Here is a 16,899-nt window from a genome sequence, read left to right as displayed (position 1 = left end):
GTCTGCCCAGCATCCAGCTGTTGCAAGCACATTCAAGGGGGCTGTGCCTTAGGGGACCAGTTCTGGGAAAGACAGGCCGGGCAGCCAGGAGCTGACTAAAACCCAGCTTCCTTTTATTCTGAGTTACCAGACAGACCAGCTAAAGACAAGAAAAACAAATTACCATCTCTTTGACCAGTTTTCAAGTGAGGTAGAAATTATTTTCCTGCCTATGTCTCTGCTTAATTATAAAATTTTTCCACTCATGAATGTAATGGCTAGAGATGTTCTTTTTTAGAGTTGGAAAAAGCAGATTTTCTTACCAAAACAGGCAGCACTGGTTCTGATGTCAGATGACCAGTGTTCAAATCCCGCTCTCTGTCACTCAGTAATGTATATGACTCCCGATGAGTGAATTTAACCAGTCGTGCCTCTGTTTCTTTGTCTGTGAAATGGGATAATGATAGTCTCTACCTCATAGGGCTGTTGTGGTGATCAGTTGAGGTAATGCATCCAAAACACACACTAAATGAATTTAAAATCTGCCATATAGTGAGCCTTGAAGAAAAGTTAGTAATATTGCCGTTATTGTTAACCCTCGGTATCTAAAGATCCATTCTTTCTTTTTGATGACTCACTCTGGTTTGAGTAAATAAAATTCCTCACCCTTTACCCCATACTCTGTTAATACTTTATTTAAGTAGCAATGGGAAATTTAAGATAATCGTTTGAAAGAAGTTTCAGTGTGCTGAATGAAAGCCTGTCCGCCTTAAAACAAGCCACTCTGTGCCTGCGGGGCCGCCCAGGGCTGCGTGTGTGACTGTCTCTGGCTTTGGGAGCCGAGGAACTGCGGACTGTGCTCCTGGTTCTGGGGCTGGGGCAGCAGGGAGGCAGTGATTTCTCCTCCCTCCAGCCTGGCGTGCGGGCCCTGCAAAGTCTCTCTGCAGTCTCAGAGCCTCCTCCCCCCACGTCAGCCTCTCAGCACATTCTGCTCCCCCCATTCCTGTCTCCTTTTTCCCTGTGTCTCTTAGACCCCTCTCCCTTGTTCTTACAAGGCCACTTAGAAGTGATCTCCCTGCCTCTTTGATGGCCCGTGACCCTGCTTGTTCATGCAGTGAATAACCATCTCTTACCTCCTGCTTCCTGCTTCCTCTCTGGCAGCTTCTTCTTATCTCCTTCGGGAGTTGGTATTCCTTGCGGTTCTGATCTAGGGCCTGTTTTCTCACTCTGCACTCACCTTAGGAGACACCATCCATTCCAGTGGATTTGGGTTGGCATCTGGGTGCTGATGATGACTTCTCCAGTCTGCATTTCCCAGCCGGATACCTGTTCTGAGGTCCAAGAGTTTACACAGGCAACTCAAATTCAAAAGTTCCGGAAAGAGACTCAGGGTGTCCCCACGATTTCTAGCTCAGTAACTGTATCAGAAACCTGGGAGTCGGTCTAAACTTACCCCTCTCCGTGACCCACTCTCTTGTCTGGACATTCAACAGGTTTTGTTGATTCTACATTCTAAATACATCTCATAGCTGCCGCTCTTCCCCATCGCTGCCAGCACCACGGTCCCAGCCACCACTGCTGACTTGAGTGAACAGCTTCTGTGTCAGCTGGGATTGAGTTAGGCCATATATCATATCCAACCAGTGAACAGTAGTGGCTTACACAAAACAGAACTCTTCTGTTTCAGTGTGGAAAAATGCATGCTGGAGGCAGGCTGTCCCGAGGTGGTATGGTGGCTCCCACCTGGGGATCCTGGAGCCTGGCTTTCTCTTCCAGCGTTCTAGCTGCCATTTTTTCTTTTGGCCCAAGATGGCTGCTGAATTTCCAGTCATCCTGTCTGAACACTGGGTGAAGGAAGAAAGACAGAAAAGCAAGAAGCAACTGCTTCCACCTGAGTCAGCTCCCCCTAACAGCCTTCCCTGATGTTCTCCATAAGACTTCTGCCTGTATCTCATTGACCATGGCCATGCCTAGGTACCAAGGACACTAAGAAATAGTCATTTATCCTGAGTATCCATATGCCCAACTAAAAGCCAGGGCTCTGTTACTGATGGGAAGTTGGTGTGTGCATAGACAACTAGAGGTCTCTGCCACGTCGTGTCCCCTTTCCTCTCTTGTCCCCTTCAGTCTGTCGTACACAATGGCCACGGTGATCTTTTAAAAACACGAATACGATCATGTCCCCTCCCTGCTGAAAACCCTTCAGGAGCTTCTCATTATCCCCAATTTACATTTCAAAGTCTTCATGCCCTGTGGTCTAGTAGCCTGCTCACCTGTCCACGCGAATCTGTAATTCCTTCTCTTCCTCACTGCCAACCTTCCTGCTTGGCAGTCTTTCTGTTCCTTGAGGGCAGCTGGCTCCTTTCCACCTTAGAGCGTGTACTGGGGCCAGGTCCTCTGCTAAAATTCAGGTCCTCCTCCCTTGGCTGGCTAACTTCTCCTTCAGGTTTCCGCTGAACTATCACTCCCTCAGTACAACTTCTCCGATCTTCCAGGTGAGATTTGTTTTTCCTGTGTAATATCATCTTACGCTTTTACTTTGTACCACGTATCTCTACTTAATAAATTATTAGTGCAGCCATTTTTTTCAGTCTCTCTCTTTCTCTCTCATCTATGAGCTTCTTGAGGCAAGTAAAAGCATCACTTAGCCCAGTAGTTGACCTCTGGTAAATCATAATGATTGCTGAATGGCTGATCCAGATCCAGGTTTAAGGACGGATATGGTAGCTTTATTTCGAATCCTGTTGAAGAGATGGAAGTGCAAGACATAAGGAGAGATGTCTTGCTAGGTAGTCAGAGATGCAGGATCTGGCACAAGTGAGAAGGAGGGACTAGAGAAATAAATTTGAGATAATCACATCTAGTCCATTTATCCTGTGGACTGCATTTTCCTGAGGAAGATGTGGTTTGAAGCCAGAAAGATCTGCTTTGAATGCTGGATCCATCATTTATTGGCTACGACATTGGGCAGTTGCTAAAACTCTCTGAGTCTCAGTTTCTTTATCTGTGGTAGATGGAGAAAAGGCCTGTCCTGCTGGGTCATTTTATGCAGAGAGAATATTACAAACTCTTCTGTATTCCTGCTTCACAAACAGGGACAGAAGAAAACATATTCTTTTGATCATTTCCTGGTCATCCTGAATGCACCCCCTTTTGCACAGTGAAAATCAGGATTGCCTTCTGAGTTTAGGAAAGAGGGCTTGGGGACCTATGCAGGCTTTTTTGATTGTTTTAAATGTACCACCTACTTCTGTAGTGCTTCTCACATCTCCTGTATGGTCTTAAGTGCTTTGCAAGTATTAACTCTAATCTTCTTAACTTTGTAAGGTACGTGGGGTTTACATCCCTATTTTATAGATGAGGAAACTGAAGGACAGAGAGGCCACGTGGCTCCTTCAAGGTTATTGAGCCAGTACATGGCACAGCCAGGGACCCAGCCTAGGCTGTCTGACGCTCAAGCCTGCACTCATCGCTTACAATATGCTGCTTCTGGCTAATTTTGTGATACTTTTTGCCTGGCTAAACTGTATATATACATACCACCAGGCTTCCACTAGTCTTTATATTTACTAGTACATGAAGCCTCAAGAAAGTGTAACAAACTGGGAAAAGTGTGTCTGTTTAATATTATCACTATGCTTGAGAGGAAGAGAAACTTTTAACTAAACGTGCTCTCTGCTCTTTGTGTTAAGGTTGTGTTACCAGCGATCAACTGTTTTTAATGTAAAAAGGAAGTGCTAATATAGTCACTTGCTGATTCAGTATTGGTTTCATACTGTATGACAGCTGAAATAACAGCCCCAAAGGGTAAAAATAGTACAGTCACATGAAGCAATAACCGTCCTTTTTCAAAACAGAATTATAAGACCCGTGAAGTAAAGGTTCATTGTTTTGTTGGTGTTGAAAAGAGTGGATGTCGGCAGATACTGGCCATCTCTCTAATGGCCTCCTGTAACTTTAGGGAAATGATTTTGTCATGGTCCAAGGAAGAATCTCATTTATGCCTTTTTATTTTGTAAGACGGGTCAAATTTGACATCAATTATAAGATCTTTCCTGGCATATGGAAGGTAGGTGTGAGGATCTTTTCTTAAACAAAACTAGTGGCTTTTGCTTTTACTTTCCCTAAGGACTAATACTATTTGAAAAATAACATTGATAGTTAAAGTTATCACGCCCTTACCATTTGTCCTCCTTGTTCTGAGAGCTTAACATGGATAGACTTTTAATTCCTATAACAAAGTAATGAAGTTGTGGTGCTAGCATTTATCCCATTGTATAGCTAAAGAAACTGAAGCACAGAGAGGTTAAGTAATTCGTCCAAGGAGACACAGTGAATAAGAGGCAGAGCCGGGTTGAACTCAGGTATTCTGGCTCCAGAGTCTTTGATTTTAAGCAGTAAACTTTGATTAGAGTCCTGTTGGTTCTTAGTCTAATGAGATAATGAGATAGGCAAAACAAAGTAAAAAGGTTTGTCCTTTTATTTTTATTTTAAAAAAGCTACCTGATTTTTCTTCCTCTAAAAAATAATACATACCAAGTAACAGAGCCAGGCTCAGCTTTCTGTTTTAACAGCCTGGGCCCTTGCATGCCCACATATAATTATCAAAGGCCAAGGTTCCTCATTGCCTTGAGATCAAATGCAGCCCCTTAGCATTACATTCAGAGCTCTTCATAATCTGGTCCCATCCCACCCTCCCAGTCTCCTCTCCTGCTTCTTCCACCTGTGTCCCTGAACACTGTCACACTGCAGTCCCCAAGCCTGCTGTGCTATTTTGTAACTACACGCCTTTACAAACAGTGTTCTCATTTCTTCTTTCTTTGCTGGGCAAACCCTTTCATGAGTCAAGGCTCAGCTGAAAGAGGTAGCTCTAGATGCAGCCTTCTGGGAATTCTTGTGCAAGAATGAACTGCTTCTGCCTTTGTGTCTCACTGCATGTTGTTCAATAATGAACTTTCCCCCGTGCCCAGTAAGGAGTCATCTCTTCCCCATCAGCTGGAAGTTTCTGAGAACAAGAGCAGATACTATACAAATGTGGACCGAAGGAGCTGAAGGGGTTAGGAGGTGTAGGGAAGCGAAGAGAGGTGTGAGGATGTCTGCGTTGATTCCTGACTTCGTTTAACGTCCTGTCTATACAGTATAAGGCTTTTTTGCTTTGGGTCATAAACTGTTTGGGGTGACCTGCTTCCTTTCATAATGAGGAATGAAAAGTTTACAGATTGGGAAGCTCATGATCATGACATCCGTGAACCCTGCAGCAGGGAAACACCACTTTGACAATTAAAATAGTATATGATTGAAAATAATTGCTGTTATTCCGGGTTAACTGTCTGATGTTTTAATTCAGTTGTGTTAAATCTGATTCAAACTCCAGCACTTTCCTGGAATGCCCGTAGTGAATATCGGTCAAGGTCTGACTGTGCTGGGTGTGGGTGGCGACAGCACCCACAGGGGCCCGCCCATGACTTTGAGGCGGCCCTTCTGCTGTGGACATCAGGAGTCCCAACACGGTCTCACTAGTAGTAACTACACTGATGATATGTAGAAGTTAGAGAAAGTACAGGCGGCTTCTGTTTCAGACTGTGGGAGGTATTTGAGGAGGACTAAAATGGGCTAAATGTGCACAGTGTGTTAAATTAAGCCATTGAGATCACCAGCACTTGATCACTTTTGACTTATAGCAATGGCAATTTCTTATTGTTTGAACTAACGTTACCTCCCTTGGTGAACAGATGATGAAAGTCACATCTCTTTCTGAATCCACTTAAAAGCTTGTGCTTGGTAATATGGAGCTTTCAGATGTACTCAGTGGAGTTACTACAGTAACTCCCACAAGTTCCTCGAAAGCCTTCCAGGACTGGTTGTTGCCAAGGTGGTGTGATGTGGTATCTCTGCACCACTGGGAGGGAGGCGAAGGGGTAAAGGGAGACAGAATTAAACAGATGCGCCCCCGCTGCAGGTGCTGGGGGGCTCACAGGGAGTGGCTCGGCTCTTGGGCTGTGGGGATCTTGTGTTTGGCATTGAGGGGCATCTCTTGGAATGTCCACATATTCTGCAACTTGGATTAGTTTTTACTAGAGTATTAGTTTTACTAGATAGCAGACTAAGGGGGGGGGATAAATAGTTTAATCATGGCCCCCAGCTGGGATGGCCAATAAAGAGTGGGGCTCCGCAGCCTGGAGTTCTGTACCTTCATTTGTCTTTGGTCAGTTGGTTTAACCTCAGTGCTCCACTTACCTAATTATGAAATGCAAATGCTAAATAACTCCTGACTTGAGCAGGGTCGGTAATCCTGTAATTAATTGTGGAGATCAATGGGTGCAACAGGCTGTGCACAGGTGACCTTTGAGAGCAGTTGTGTCGACATCGGGGACTGTTTCTTCGTCTGCACCCAGGGCGGCCACGGCCCTGCGAACAGCCCGGACACGCACAGCCCCACTTTTCACCAGCCCGTAATGGCGAATGTCTTTCTGTATTCTCATAAAAGGTTTCTCTAAGACCCAGCTACAACGTTGATCAGGACTTTAAAAAATGGGATGGGAGAAGTATTTTTTGACTATTTTTTTTTTACTTTTTTTTAATGGAGAGTTTGAAACATACTCAAGAGTAGACAGAAGAGCACAGTGAACCTCATGTACCCACCCTGCCAAATAACCCTGACTCACACTTCCCCCACCTCCACTGCCTGGTGGCAGGTCCCTCCCACTCCTGCGACCTGGTGCAAATGACATCATTTCTTCTACAGACGCCTCAGTGTCCGTTTCCAAAGGACAAGCGGTCCCCACCTTCAGTAGAACCTTGATGCTGTCCCGCACCTCAAAATATACCAGTGGGACTTCCTTGACGTCTCCCGCATACCCAGTCAGTGGAAGAAGTTGCTTTAAAAATCATTTTATCTTTAGAATGTACCCACTTAAGGTACCCACTTAAGGGGTCATGCTACAAAAGTTTTCTGTGAATTGATTAATTGTAACACAAGGCGAATATTCCCATAGAGAGCATAGTAAAAGTGGTGACTGGCACTCACTAGGCCCAGAGAAACCCGTGGAACCAGGCAATTCTATTTCTTGTTGAATATCTCGCCAAGGGGGGAACTGATGGACAGTTCTCTCCCCCTGGAGACCTCCGCCTAAGGCACATGCTTTCTCTTTCTTGCCAGCATCCTCACGGCGACTCCTCGGTCCCAGGCCCACTGCCTCACTCGCCCACTCCCGCCCCTTTCCACCCCCATCTACTCCCAAGGGAAGCAAAGAAAGAAACCTATTCCAGCACAGCTAAGTATCTTTTGGACAAAAAAAAAAAAAAAAAAAAAAGGAATAGGAGGGGATGTTGCTCTCTCTGGGGCAGCAAGCAGTACGGGGAAGCCGCCGCCAATGTATGCAGTTTAATGTTCTCAAAGTATTAGAAAGCAAACTGCAGTGTGGTCCCTTTAATGCTGGAGGGAACTGGAGAAATACTCTGTGTGGCCCAGTGGAAGCTCATTTAAACACCTGTTAATGCTCTGCTTCTGTAGTACCCTAGCACGGCTCTCTCTGTTCCCTTTGAAAGGAATCATGTTTCCAGTTCATACTTTGCCTTCTAACATCAGAGAAGCAGAGAGAGGGGTTTTTCTTAGTGGAGAAACTGGTCTGGTATGGGCAGTGCGGAGGTAAATTTCCACAGAGGCTTTGAGCCTCCCAAATTTTCGACTCTCCAGAAACCAGTCCTGCCTGGGCGTCATGGATCGGGTCAGCCTCCCAGGGCGAGGCTGTGGGGCGCGGTCACCGGGCTGTCCTCCCCGCAGGGCTGGCATTCCTCTGCATCGGCACTCCATCCATCCCCTCGGACACAGAGGGCCTATTGGGGCGGGGGTGGGAATTGTGTCCCTACAGGTGCTGCAGCAGCAGCACGTTCAGACCACAGGCAAAAGCCACAGAGGGTGCCACTCTGTGTTTGCATTACTAATTATCACTGCCACCCACCGTGTATCCCGGAAACTGCAGTTTCCATCTTGCTTTGTTTATTGGCTGTAACTCTCACACACCAGAAACCCCCCAAAGCTTATCTCTACCAAGTTCCTCTTGCTAAGAAATCATGTGTGTGTGATTCTAGTTATTTCTAGAATAAAGTGCCATCAAAACCCAACAAACCCTGAACACACGAAATGTCCACTGGGGAGCCTCAGAGCACACACAGGCACAGAGAGGCTTCAGTACAGAAGCCAAGTGCTGCTTTTCTAGTAAGTGTTAATCATACCAATCCAAGAACCGAAATCTATGTTAGAGTGCCTTCCTTCTCTTTTGCTACTCAAAAGGAAAAAGAAAGAGATTTGCAGTGGCATCGGGTGATTACCATCTCTGTGGTGGATGGGGGTCCCTGACAGTACTTACCGCTCTCTCTGAGGATTGTGACCTGACGGTTTCTCCGTTAGTGGGGTATTAACACGTGAGTAACACGTGTCAGTGGAAGGAGGGCAGAGGAAACAGGGCCTCTTGGGCCACATGCCTGTGCCCATCTGGTGTAGTATGTGTCGGAGACAGCAGTGGCAAAAATAGAAGGTAGCCAAAACTCTTCTCTGGAATGGTTTCATCAGGAAAAAGTGGTGGCAAGACCAGGTCTTGTGAAACTAGACACGAGGAAGGCTCCCTCTCCACTGAACCGATGCCCCTCCTGTTCACTTTCGTCCTCATTCATTCCTTGACTTATTCAACAGATCCCTGGGCACCTGCCACGTGCCAGGCTCTCGCACAGCGGGCACTGGTGGTGCCGACGAGGCAGGTGGGTATCTCTTCACTGAGCTTTATTGTGCCCGCCTCAGAGAAGGGGCTGATGAGAAGGAAGGAAGGGGAGGACAGGACCCAGCACCAGTAAGCGGGGAAGGTGTTCAATTTCTTTCTTTTTTTCTTATTCCTCACTTAAGGGTATGTTTTTATTGATTTTAGAGCAGGGGTGGGGGGAATAGAGCAAAATAACAATTGGTTGTCTCTTGTACACACCCCCACCTGGGGTCAGACTCCAACCTAGATATGTGCCCTACCTAAGGATTGAACCTGCAACCTTCTGGTGTACTGGACTATGCTCTAACCAACTGAGCCATCCAGCTCGGACTATTGTTCTCTTCTTCTTCTTTGTGTTGTTTGTTCTTTTTTAAAAGTCTAGGTTAGTTGTAGCAATTAGTAGAATTAATTATATTTGAAGAACTGGAAAATTCATGGTTATAATCTAATGAACAGTCATCTGGTATTTCCCACTCTGAGAAATAAGGCTCCAGGTATCAGCATACATATTCAAATTGTAGGAAAGTACTTAAGAGAAATGAGGTATTCCTGTGGTATTGTGCTTGCAAACCTAGCATTGTCTACAGTGATAGTAAGCACCCGGGCTTCCCATGATGTCTAGCCCAGTGTGCTAAGCATATGGTAGGCATTTCGTACACTAAACTCTGGCCAGGGGCTGTTCTTTCTCGCAGATCTGCCTTGGAGGAGCCCCTTCTGCCTCTGTGACTTAGTTCCAGATTTCCCACAGCTAGTTTTGCTCTTGACGTTTTTGGAGAGGTGGAGCGGTGTAGTGGTTACTGAAGGCTTAAGTTAACAAATCTATATAAACTCATGAGGCAGGCCCTGGCACACAGGGCTGTGTAAGTGTTACCTGTCAGTGTGTTTATTGTTTGAATCTGGGTTAAATCAGATGCTCTGATTTGGTATAGTTACATTTATATGATGAGAGTCTCATCATATTTACCTGTGCTGCCAGACTCAGAGCCTAAATCCCAATACCAGGTTTCATATAAATTCTTACTTCCCTATGTAAAACATTTCCCTATGCACCATACTAGTCAGGAAATGTCCAGGTGGGAAGTTTGCCCTAGAAGCAAAATGTTGCTATAAAAATTCATTCTCTTATTTCTGCATTTTCTGAATCCTATCAGTAATAAATATTGAAACTTGATGACGGTGGGAACAAGTCAACATTTGGGATTTGTGATGGAATGCTTGTCACTCTGGGGAGGTGGCTAGAAATCATATCTGTGACTTCCAGGCAAGATGGAGGTGTAGGTAACCATGCCTTGCCTCCTCGCACAACTACAGAAAAAATTACGACTAAACTACAAAACAGACATTATGCAGAAATGTCAGAAAATTGAGTTGTGCGGAAGTCCAACAACCAAGGATTTTAAAAAGTCACATTCATCTAGATGGGTTAAGAGGGGCAGAGATTCCTGGAGAGAGAGGTGGAGAGGTGCAGAGAGGTGTGAAGGTGTGGAATCTTTACACCTCTGTGAACATAGGTCCCACATCTATGTGTGGTAGATAAAAATCAGAAAAGGATACCTTGAGAACCAGGGATCCCAGCCCCAAACTGGAGCACCCAGCCCAGGGGTCCAGCGCCAGGAGGTTAAGCCCCCATACTTCTGGCTGTAAAAACCAGTGGGAGTTGGGGTGGCTGAAGAAACTGTGGGACTCACAGGAGGCTCCTCTTAAGGGGCCCACAATGGACTTAAGATTTATGCAGATCTACTCCTTCTGGAATTCAGCCCCAGGGCAGCAGCTGGAAGGGTACTAGCGGCATACAGGGAGAAAGTGGAGTGGCTGTCATGAGGGGAGTGGAAGACTGCTTTTTCCTGAAAAAAGCTCCAGAGACCAGGCAGTGGCATTGTTCCCTCTCTGAGCTTTCCCCAACACAGAGCCAAAGAACAGTGACATGGATTGCTCCATCCTGGTGCTTACCTAAGGCCCCACCCCATACAACTTACAGGTGTGCTCTCCTACAATGTGCCACACTACTAAGACAGGGAGTCCAAGCAGCTCTACCTAATACACAGAAACAAACACCGTGAGGCTGCCAAAATGAGGAGACAAAGAAATGTGGCCCAAATGAAAAATAGAACAAAACTCCAGGAAAATAACTAAATGAAATGGAGCTAAGCAACCCATCAAATGCAGAGTTCAAACACACTTGTTATCAGGATGCTTCAGGAACTTGTTGGGTACTTCAACAGCATAAAAAAAGACCCAGGCAGAAATGAAGTTTACATTAAGTGAAATAGGAAAAGTCTAGAGAGAACCAACAGTGGAAGGGATGAAGCTGAGAATCAAATCAATGATTTGGAACATAAGGATGAAAAAAGTATTCATTCAGAACAGCAGGAAGAAAAAAGAATTAAAAAAAAGATTATAACATACAATCCTCTCAAACCCAATGTCTTACCATAATAGAAAGTTCATTCCTTGCTTACATTATGTATAACTACCTTCCACGTGGTGATTCAGGGATCCAGGCTCTTTCCAGCTAGTGGCTCCATTGTTTTTTGTTCTTGTTTTGCCTTAAAAAAACAACTTTATTGTGATATAATTTGCACATCATATAATTCACCCTTTTACATTGTGTACTTTAGTGGTTTTTTTATGTTCACAGAGTTGTGCAACTATTATTACTATCAATTTTAGAACATAGTCATCACCCCAGACAGAAATCTTGTACCCATTAGTGGTTCGTCGTCATGTTGTCTTGTCTTGTAGAATCTTCCACTGCATCTTCTACATCCAACTGTGAGACAAGGGATGTGATGGAACATAGAATATGGTGCAAAAAGTAGAGGAAGGAAGTGGGCACATCACTTCCATCTACACTCGCTTGACGAGAGCTCAGTCTCATGGCCTCTCTGAAATGAATGGAGCTGGAAAAGTGCAGCCTACCTGGGCACTCAGGAAGAAGAGGGACACGTGGCAATCTGAGATGACTGTCATTGTCTCTGCTGCGAAGGGTGCGCAGTCATTGGACTGAACACGTTAACTTGGGGATTCCTTGAATTTGAAAGTCTGTTACATGAAATTTATGAAGTAGGGATCCATATACATTTATTTCTACGTAACTCATTCTAATGTTTACTAATTAAAAAAATTAAACTCATAACATACTTTTAGACTTATTCCAAAACACTTATGTTATTAGTATGTTTTGCTTTCAACTGTCATAAAACATACCTGGCAATAGTTTTTAGAAGTGCCCTTAGGGAGTTGGAGGGAGGGTTGCAAGGAGTATAGAAAAACCATGTGAGAATGACCCCTTAGGGAAAAACAAACAAGCTTTAGTTCTAAATACAGTAAAAAAAACCAAAAAACCTTTAGAAATCTTATAATAGTCTAGATCAGCACAATCTAGTATCAAGTTTATTCTGTGATTTTGAAATGGAATATTTTGCCTTTCAATTCCTTATAATTTATAGAGATTTTTCAGCATCCTGTTTTTATTCTGGATATTGCATTAAAAGCCATAATCTTCATAATTCAGCCTCCATAAATCTTCATGGCCACGTATGTGTAACTAAGGCTTCATAATGTAATGTGATTTTTTTGTTTAGGAGCACTGTACAAAATGTTAGGTACCCATGTCACTAATTACAATTATGAGCTGATTAAAGGGAGAAAGTATATCAGAATGCTGAGTTTTTATTTTGCTTTCTTTCAGTTTTCACTAGAATTTAGTCCTTGGCAAAGAGGGGTCATTTTATTATGAATTACCAACTTGGAAAGGACTTTGTATTTTACTTATTCTACTTCTAATACCAGAAAGATCTCCATCAAAATTATTCCCAATATGCACAGGAAGAAGTGCGAAGTTCTCCCTAAGGGCTCATTTCTCCTGGTGAACGCGTCCTGTGCACTTCTGGTCCATTCTTTTTATCTCTGTCCTTAGTGGAAAGGGAAGAACTATCCTCATGCACAGAGTAGGCTTTTGGCTCATTTGTGATTTTTAGTGTAGAATGTGCTGTCTTCTTTCTTTCCTTTTCAAGAGTTGATTAGAACACACTATCCTTTTAGTGTTGACACATATGAACTTTCATTTCCACATTATTGTCCCTCTCCTTAACCGTAGCAAAATGCCTGGTTAGAACTTCCTTAAGGGCAAGAAATTTTGTACTTGTTATTCTCCATCATGATCCTTTGGTATCTGTGCCTTGCCAGTGGTAGAAGGAAGCCAGAATCAATCCTTGATGGATGAGGCTGAATGCCGGAATGGTCACGGCACATAGTGAATGCTAGCAGTAAGTTGTGGTGCCATCCATCTGCTGAGGACTGCAAGTTCTAGGACTTTTATTTCTCTATTATTGTATATAATATGTTTGGTCTGTATTCTTGGAAGGTCCCTTGTCACTAATCTATGCCATGTCAACAGCCATTTTTAGGTTTGAACTTAGGGTCTGTTTTCATTGCTGTGCTTTATTGAGAAAAAACAGAGGCTGGATGAACGAAACAGTGAGGTAGTGCCAGGTGGGGGCCTGGTGATAGATGGCAGGGTGTGTGCAGACAGGTGCCCTGGCTGCAGTTGAGAGGTGGGCGGAAGAAGGCATCATAGGGCTGCCAGTGATGCAAGCACATGGAGGCCGAAAGAACTGGCTTTGGGAGAGGGCTTCAATTCCAACAAACACTCCTTCCATCCATCACTTTCCAGTAATGTGGTTAATTTAAATTTATTTATTGTATGGTTTTGTTTGTATTTGTGAACTTGCTTTGGTCCCATAATTGTTAAGAGCTATAAGCATAAGAAATTTCCAGTGATATCAAGTGTTTGTGTCACTGAAGAATTCAGGGTTGGGATAGAGGCCCAGTCTTGGTTAATTGTGACTTTCGGCAAGTCGATTATACTCTTTAAGTTCTGATTTTCCATCTGCTAAATGGGGTGGCAAGAGTTCTTTAATGTGTGGAGATTACTGAATTATCCATGTGAAGAGATAAATATGTGCCCAGTTCATAGTGAGTTCTCTGAAATTGTTAGATTTTGACATAATTTTCTTTCTTTCTTTCTTTCTTTCTTTCTTTCTTTCTTTCTTTCTTTCTTTCTTTCTTTCTTTCTTTCTTTCTTTCTTTCTTTCTTTCTTTCTTTCTTTCTTTCTTCCCTTTCTTCCTCCCTCCCTTCCTCCCTCCCTTCCTCCCTCCCTCCCTCCCTTCCTTCCTTCCTTCCTTCCTTCCTTCCTCTCTCTCTCCCTCCCTCTCTCTCTCTCTCTCTCTCTCTCTCTCTCTCTCTTTTTTAAATAATAAGCATCCAAAAACATTCCAGATCGAGGCATGTGGAGTCAGGGAAATCCTTAGTGTTTTGGGAGATCTGGGTTCAATTTCGGCTCAGTCTCTTAGCCAATCTCATAACTGCCCTGATGTTCAGTTTCCTAACAACGTCCCGGGGTTGTTGTGAAACTAAGTAATAGTAAATGTTGCTGTTGAGGGAGTGACTTCCCCATCCTAGACTCTGTACTGAGCACCTATGTACATTTATCTTTATTCCTGTTAAAAGCTCAGCGAAGTTGAGGGGTATTATCCTATTCTGCAGAGAAAGGAACTGAGGAGACCGAGCTTGCCCTCAGTCTTAAGATTTCTGAGTGGCGAAGAGGCAGGAGTCAGGATCTGCCTGTCTTCAAAGCGCACGCTTCCTACAGCGGGGGTCCTACCACGATGCAGAGGTGATTGGTTCATCCAGCACATTTCTTCCGTGGCAGGCAACTGGAGGTGGCCACACTAGGGATACAAGTTGTGATGGGGAACAGGGAGAGGTCATTTACAACATGGAGGAAAATTCTGGTGTGTCTTTCCCTGTGCATAATGGGGACACAGGACGCCTAGGAAGAAGGGTGTGGACCGTGGACATGGGGGTGTCCTGACAATTAAAAATCGACTTCTCAAATTCACCTTGGGAAAGCCTCGGATATTTGTCTATATTTTAAATTTTTAACTTAATTTAGTATTGATACTGATATTTCAAAAATACTCAGTATTCCAGAAATTGAAGGAAAACAGTATACCTTGTAAGACTTGCTGGGGGCCAGGATCTGAAGCCTTGTGAAGTGTACAAAAGGTGTGTAGACCCTGTGCACGCACACACAGCATCGCTCATACTGCTTTGCAGACTGGCTCACCACACTGTTTAATAAATGCCTACTAGGTGCCAACCAGTCTTCTCAGCTTGGAGGATTCAAAGATGAGTAAGAGGAAGTTGCAGCTTAATTGTGATTTTTAGTCTAGTGGGCAGGGTGAAGACAATAAAAATAGAAGAGGAACTTCACATGAAAAAGTAATGAACTTGGATATCTTTTCTTGACCCACAATATTAACAATACCATATGGTGTACTTAAGTAATCCTGAAATAATTTTCTCATGGAAGAACTTCCTAGCAGTCTAAGAGGAGGAAAACACTGTATACTGTGTGTCCTTTCTCTGTGGTAACTCTGGTTAATGAGAGTGTGAAAAGCAGATGTTAAGAAATGAGTTTTGGGAATGTACATGGCTTTTTTATTAACTCTCAGGGTTTCCTATGGTGCATCTCTTCACGTTGCCAACCTCTTCCTCCTTGGTCCTGCCTAACCTCTCAGGGTTACCTGAGCTGTATCTAGAATCACGTACACTAAACACACTGTATGTGTGTTGTGAAAAGCAGAATTCTCTGTAACTATATAAGGACAGTGCTAAGTGTTTCTGAGTTTGAGCAACTCCTCCCAAACATTCTTACCTGGTTGTCCAGTAGTCACATCCAACAGCCCTCCCACCCTGCCTTCTGCAGCCTTATTCTCGTCAGGGCTCCTCACTGTGGCTTCTGGGATCTCTGTCTGAGCCACTCACACTCGGAACCTCTGCCTGAGGTCCCCCTGCTCATCTCCTTTTTTAATCCCCGTCTCTAATGCATTTCGAAGTTAGGTGGACTTTACCTTTACCTTTACCCCTGCTTTTCTCCCCTTTTTGGCTGCCGTCGGCTGGGTTCACAACCTCATGGCCTCTCACCGGAATTCTTGCACAGTCTCCTAATAGCTCCCTGTCACCACCCATTTGTCACACTGTCATTCGTATCTTTTTGAAAACCAACCTCAATTCAGCGGCCCTCATTCCCCACTTAAAACCTCTCAGGATAAATTCAAGCTCCCGACTTTGGCACGAAGCATCTTTCCAATTTGGTCTCAAATAACCGTTTTGCTGTCATTTCCTACACTTCCCCTGAACCACTCTGAGCTGCAGCCACAGTGAATTTCTTTTTGTTGCCTAAGTCAGTGCTTTCTTCTTTTTTCTTTTCTGCTTGGAATTCTTCACTGTCTACAGGATACTCTCCTACTTATCCTTTAAAGACCAGATCAAAGTGTCACCTCCTCCCGGAAACTTGCCCAGCTTCTGCAGCGCAGCCACTGCCCCCTCCACAGCACACCATATGTCTGCTGACTTTATCATTATTGGACATAAGTCATCCACTCGAACCCTTCCACCCACCATGCTATAGTGAAATCCTCTTGAGGAGACCTGCAGCCCGCTTCCTTTCAGAACTTTGAAGCCACTGTGCCTGGGTTCTCATCGGTGTTTGCTGGTAGAACAGGTGATGGAATGAATGAGGAACCCACATTCGAACTTTTGTGTGCAAAGTTTATAGCAAGATAGTCAGATCTATAAACCCCAATATTAGTGTAGTACATGAATAGATTATATACCACAGAACATGAATTTAGGGGGTGTAAGCAAATTCAGTATACAAGTCACCCCCAATTTTTCTGTATAGACTGACCTGCATCTAACAGGTCATTTAGATGGTGGGTGGAGCTGGGCATCTTAGAAGCTGACCACATACAGTCTGCTGCTCCAGAGCTAAGAGAGCTGGCGGGTGATAAATGACCCAGGGCCATGTCTGGGAAAACTCCTCAGTGTCCACTGTGATTTTCTCCAGGGTTGGGGATTAAGGGTCATTTAATTCTCTTTTTTTGTTAGTATTTTCTCAAGCTTCTACGGTGTGACTTGTTGATAGGAGGATGGTGCTCTGGTACGTCTTCTGTCCAGGATCTGGTGCAGACCCCAGGAACAGGGTGGGGGGCCCTTTCTGGCCAGACCCCTTGGCGCAGTGCTGCAGGTTCCTTACCAGTTGGCCCCTGATCACCTTTCCATCCTGCTCTGTGCAGCCTGTACGTCAGCCACACT

The 16,899-nt window shown here is 44.3% G+C and overlaps 1 protein-coding gene across 4 annotated transcripts in view; it reads left to right on the top strand.

Annotated features, from left to right (window-relative positions):
- Nucleotides 1-16,899, top strand: part of TEC (tec protein tyrosine kinase) — a 108,881-nt gene that overhangs the window by 52,933 nt on the left and 39,049 nt on the right. Inside the window, exon 1 of one of the 4 annotated variants that reach the window (XM_053654900.1) lies at nt 7,495-8,197. The exons of the other annotated variants lie outside the window; for them this stretch is intronic. Coding sequence (XP_053510875.1) covers nt 8,123-8,197 — 75 coding nt within the window. The 5' untranslated portion in view covers nt 7,495-8,122. Of the gene's footprint in view, nt 1-7,494; nt 8,198-16,899 lie in introns of those variants that run through there. 4 annotated transcript variants of the gene reach the window in all.

Source organism: Artibeus jamaicensis, unplaced genomic scaffold, assembly GCF_021234435.1.
Source record: "Artibeus jamaicensis isolate MK-2021 breed Jamaican fruit bat unplaced genomic scaffold, CSHL_Jam_final contig_889, whole genome shotgun sequence".
NCBI lineage: Eukaryota > Metazoa > Chordata > Mammalia > Chiroptera > Phyllostomidae > Artibeus > Artibeus jamaicensis.
This window is presented reverse-complemented; position numbering and strand designations above follow the sequence as displayed.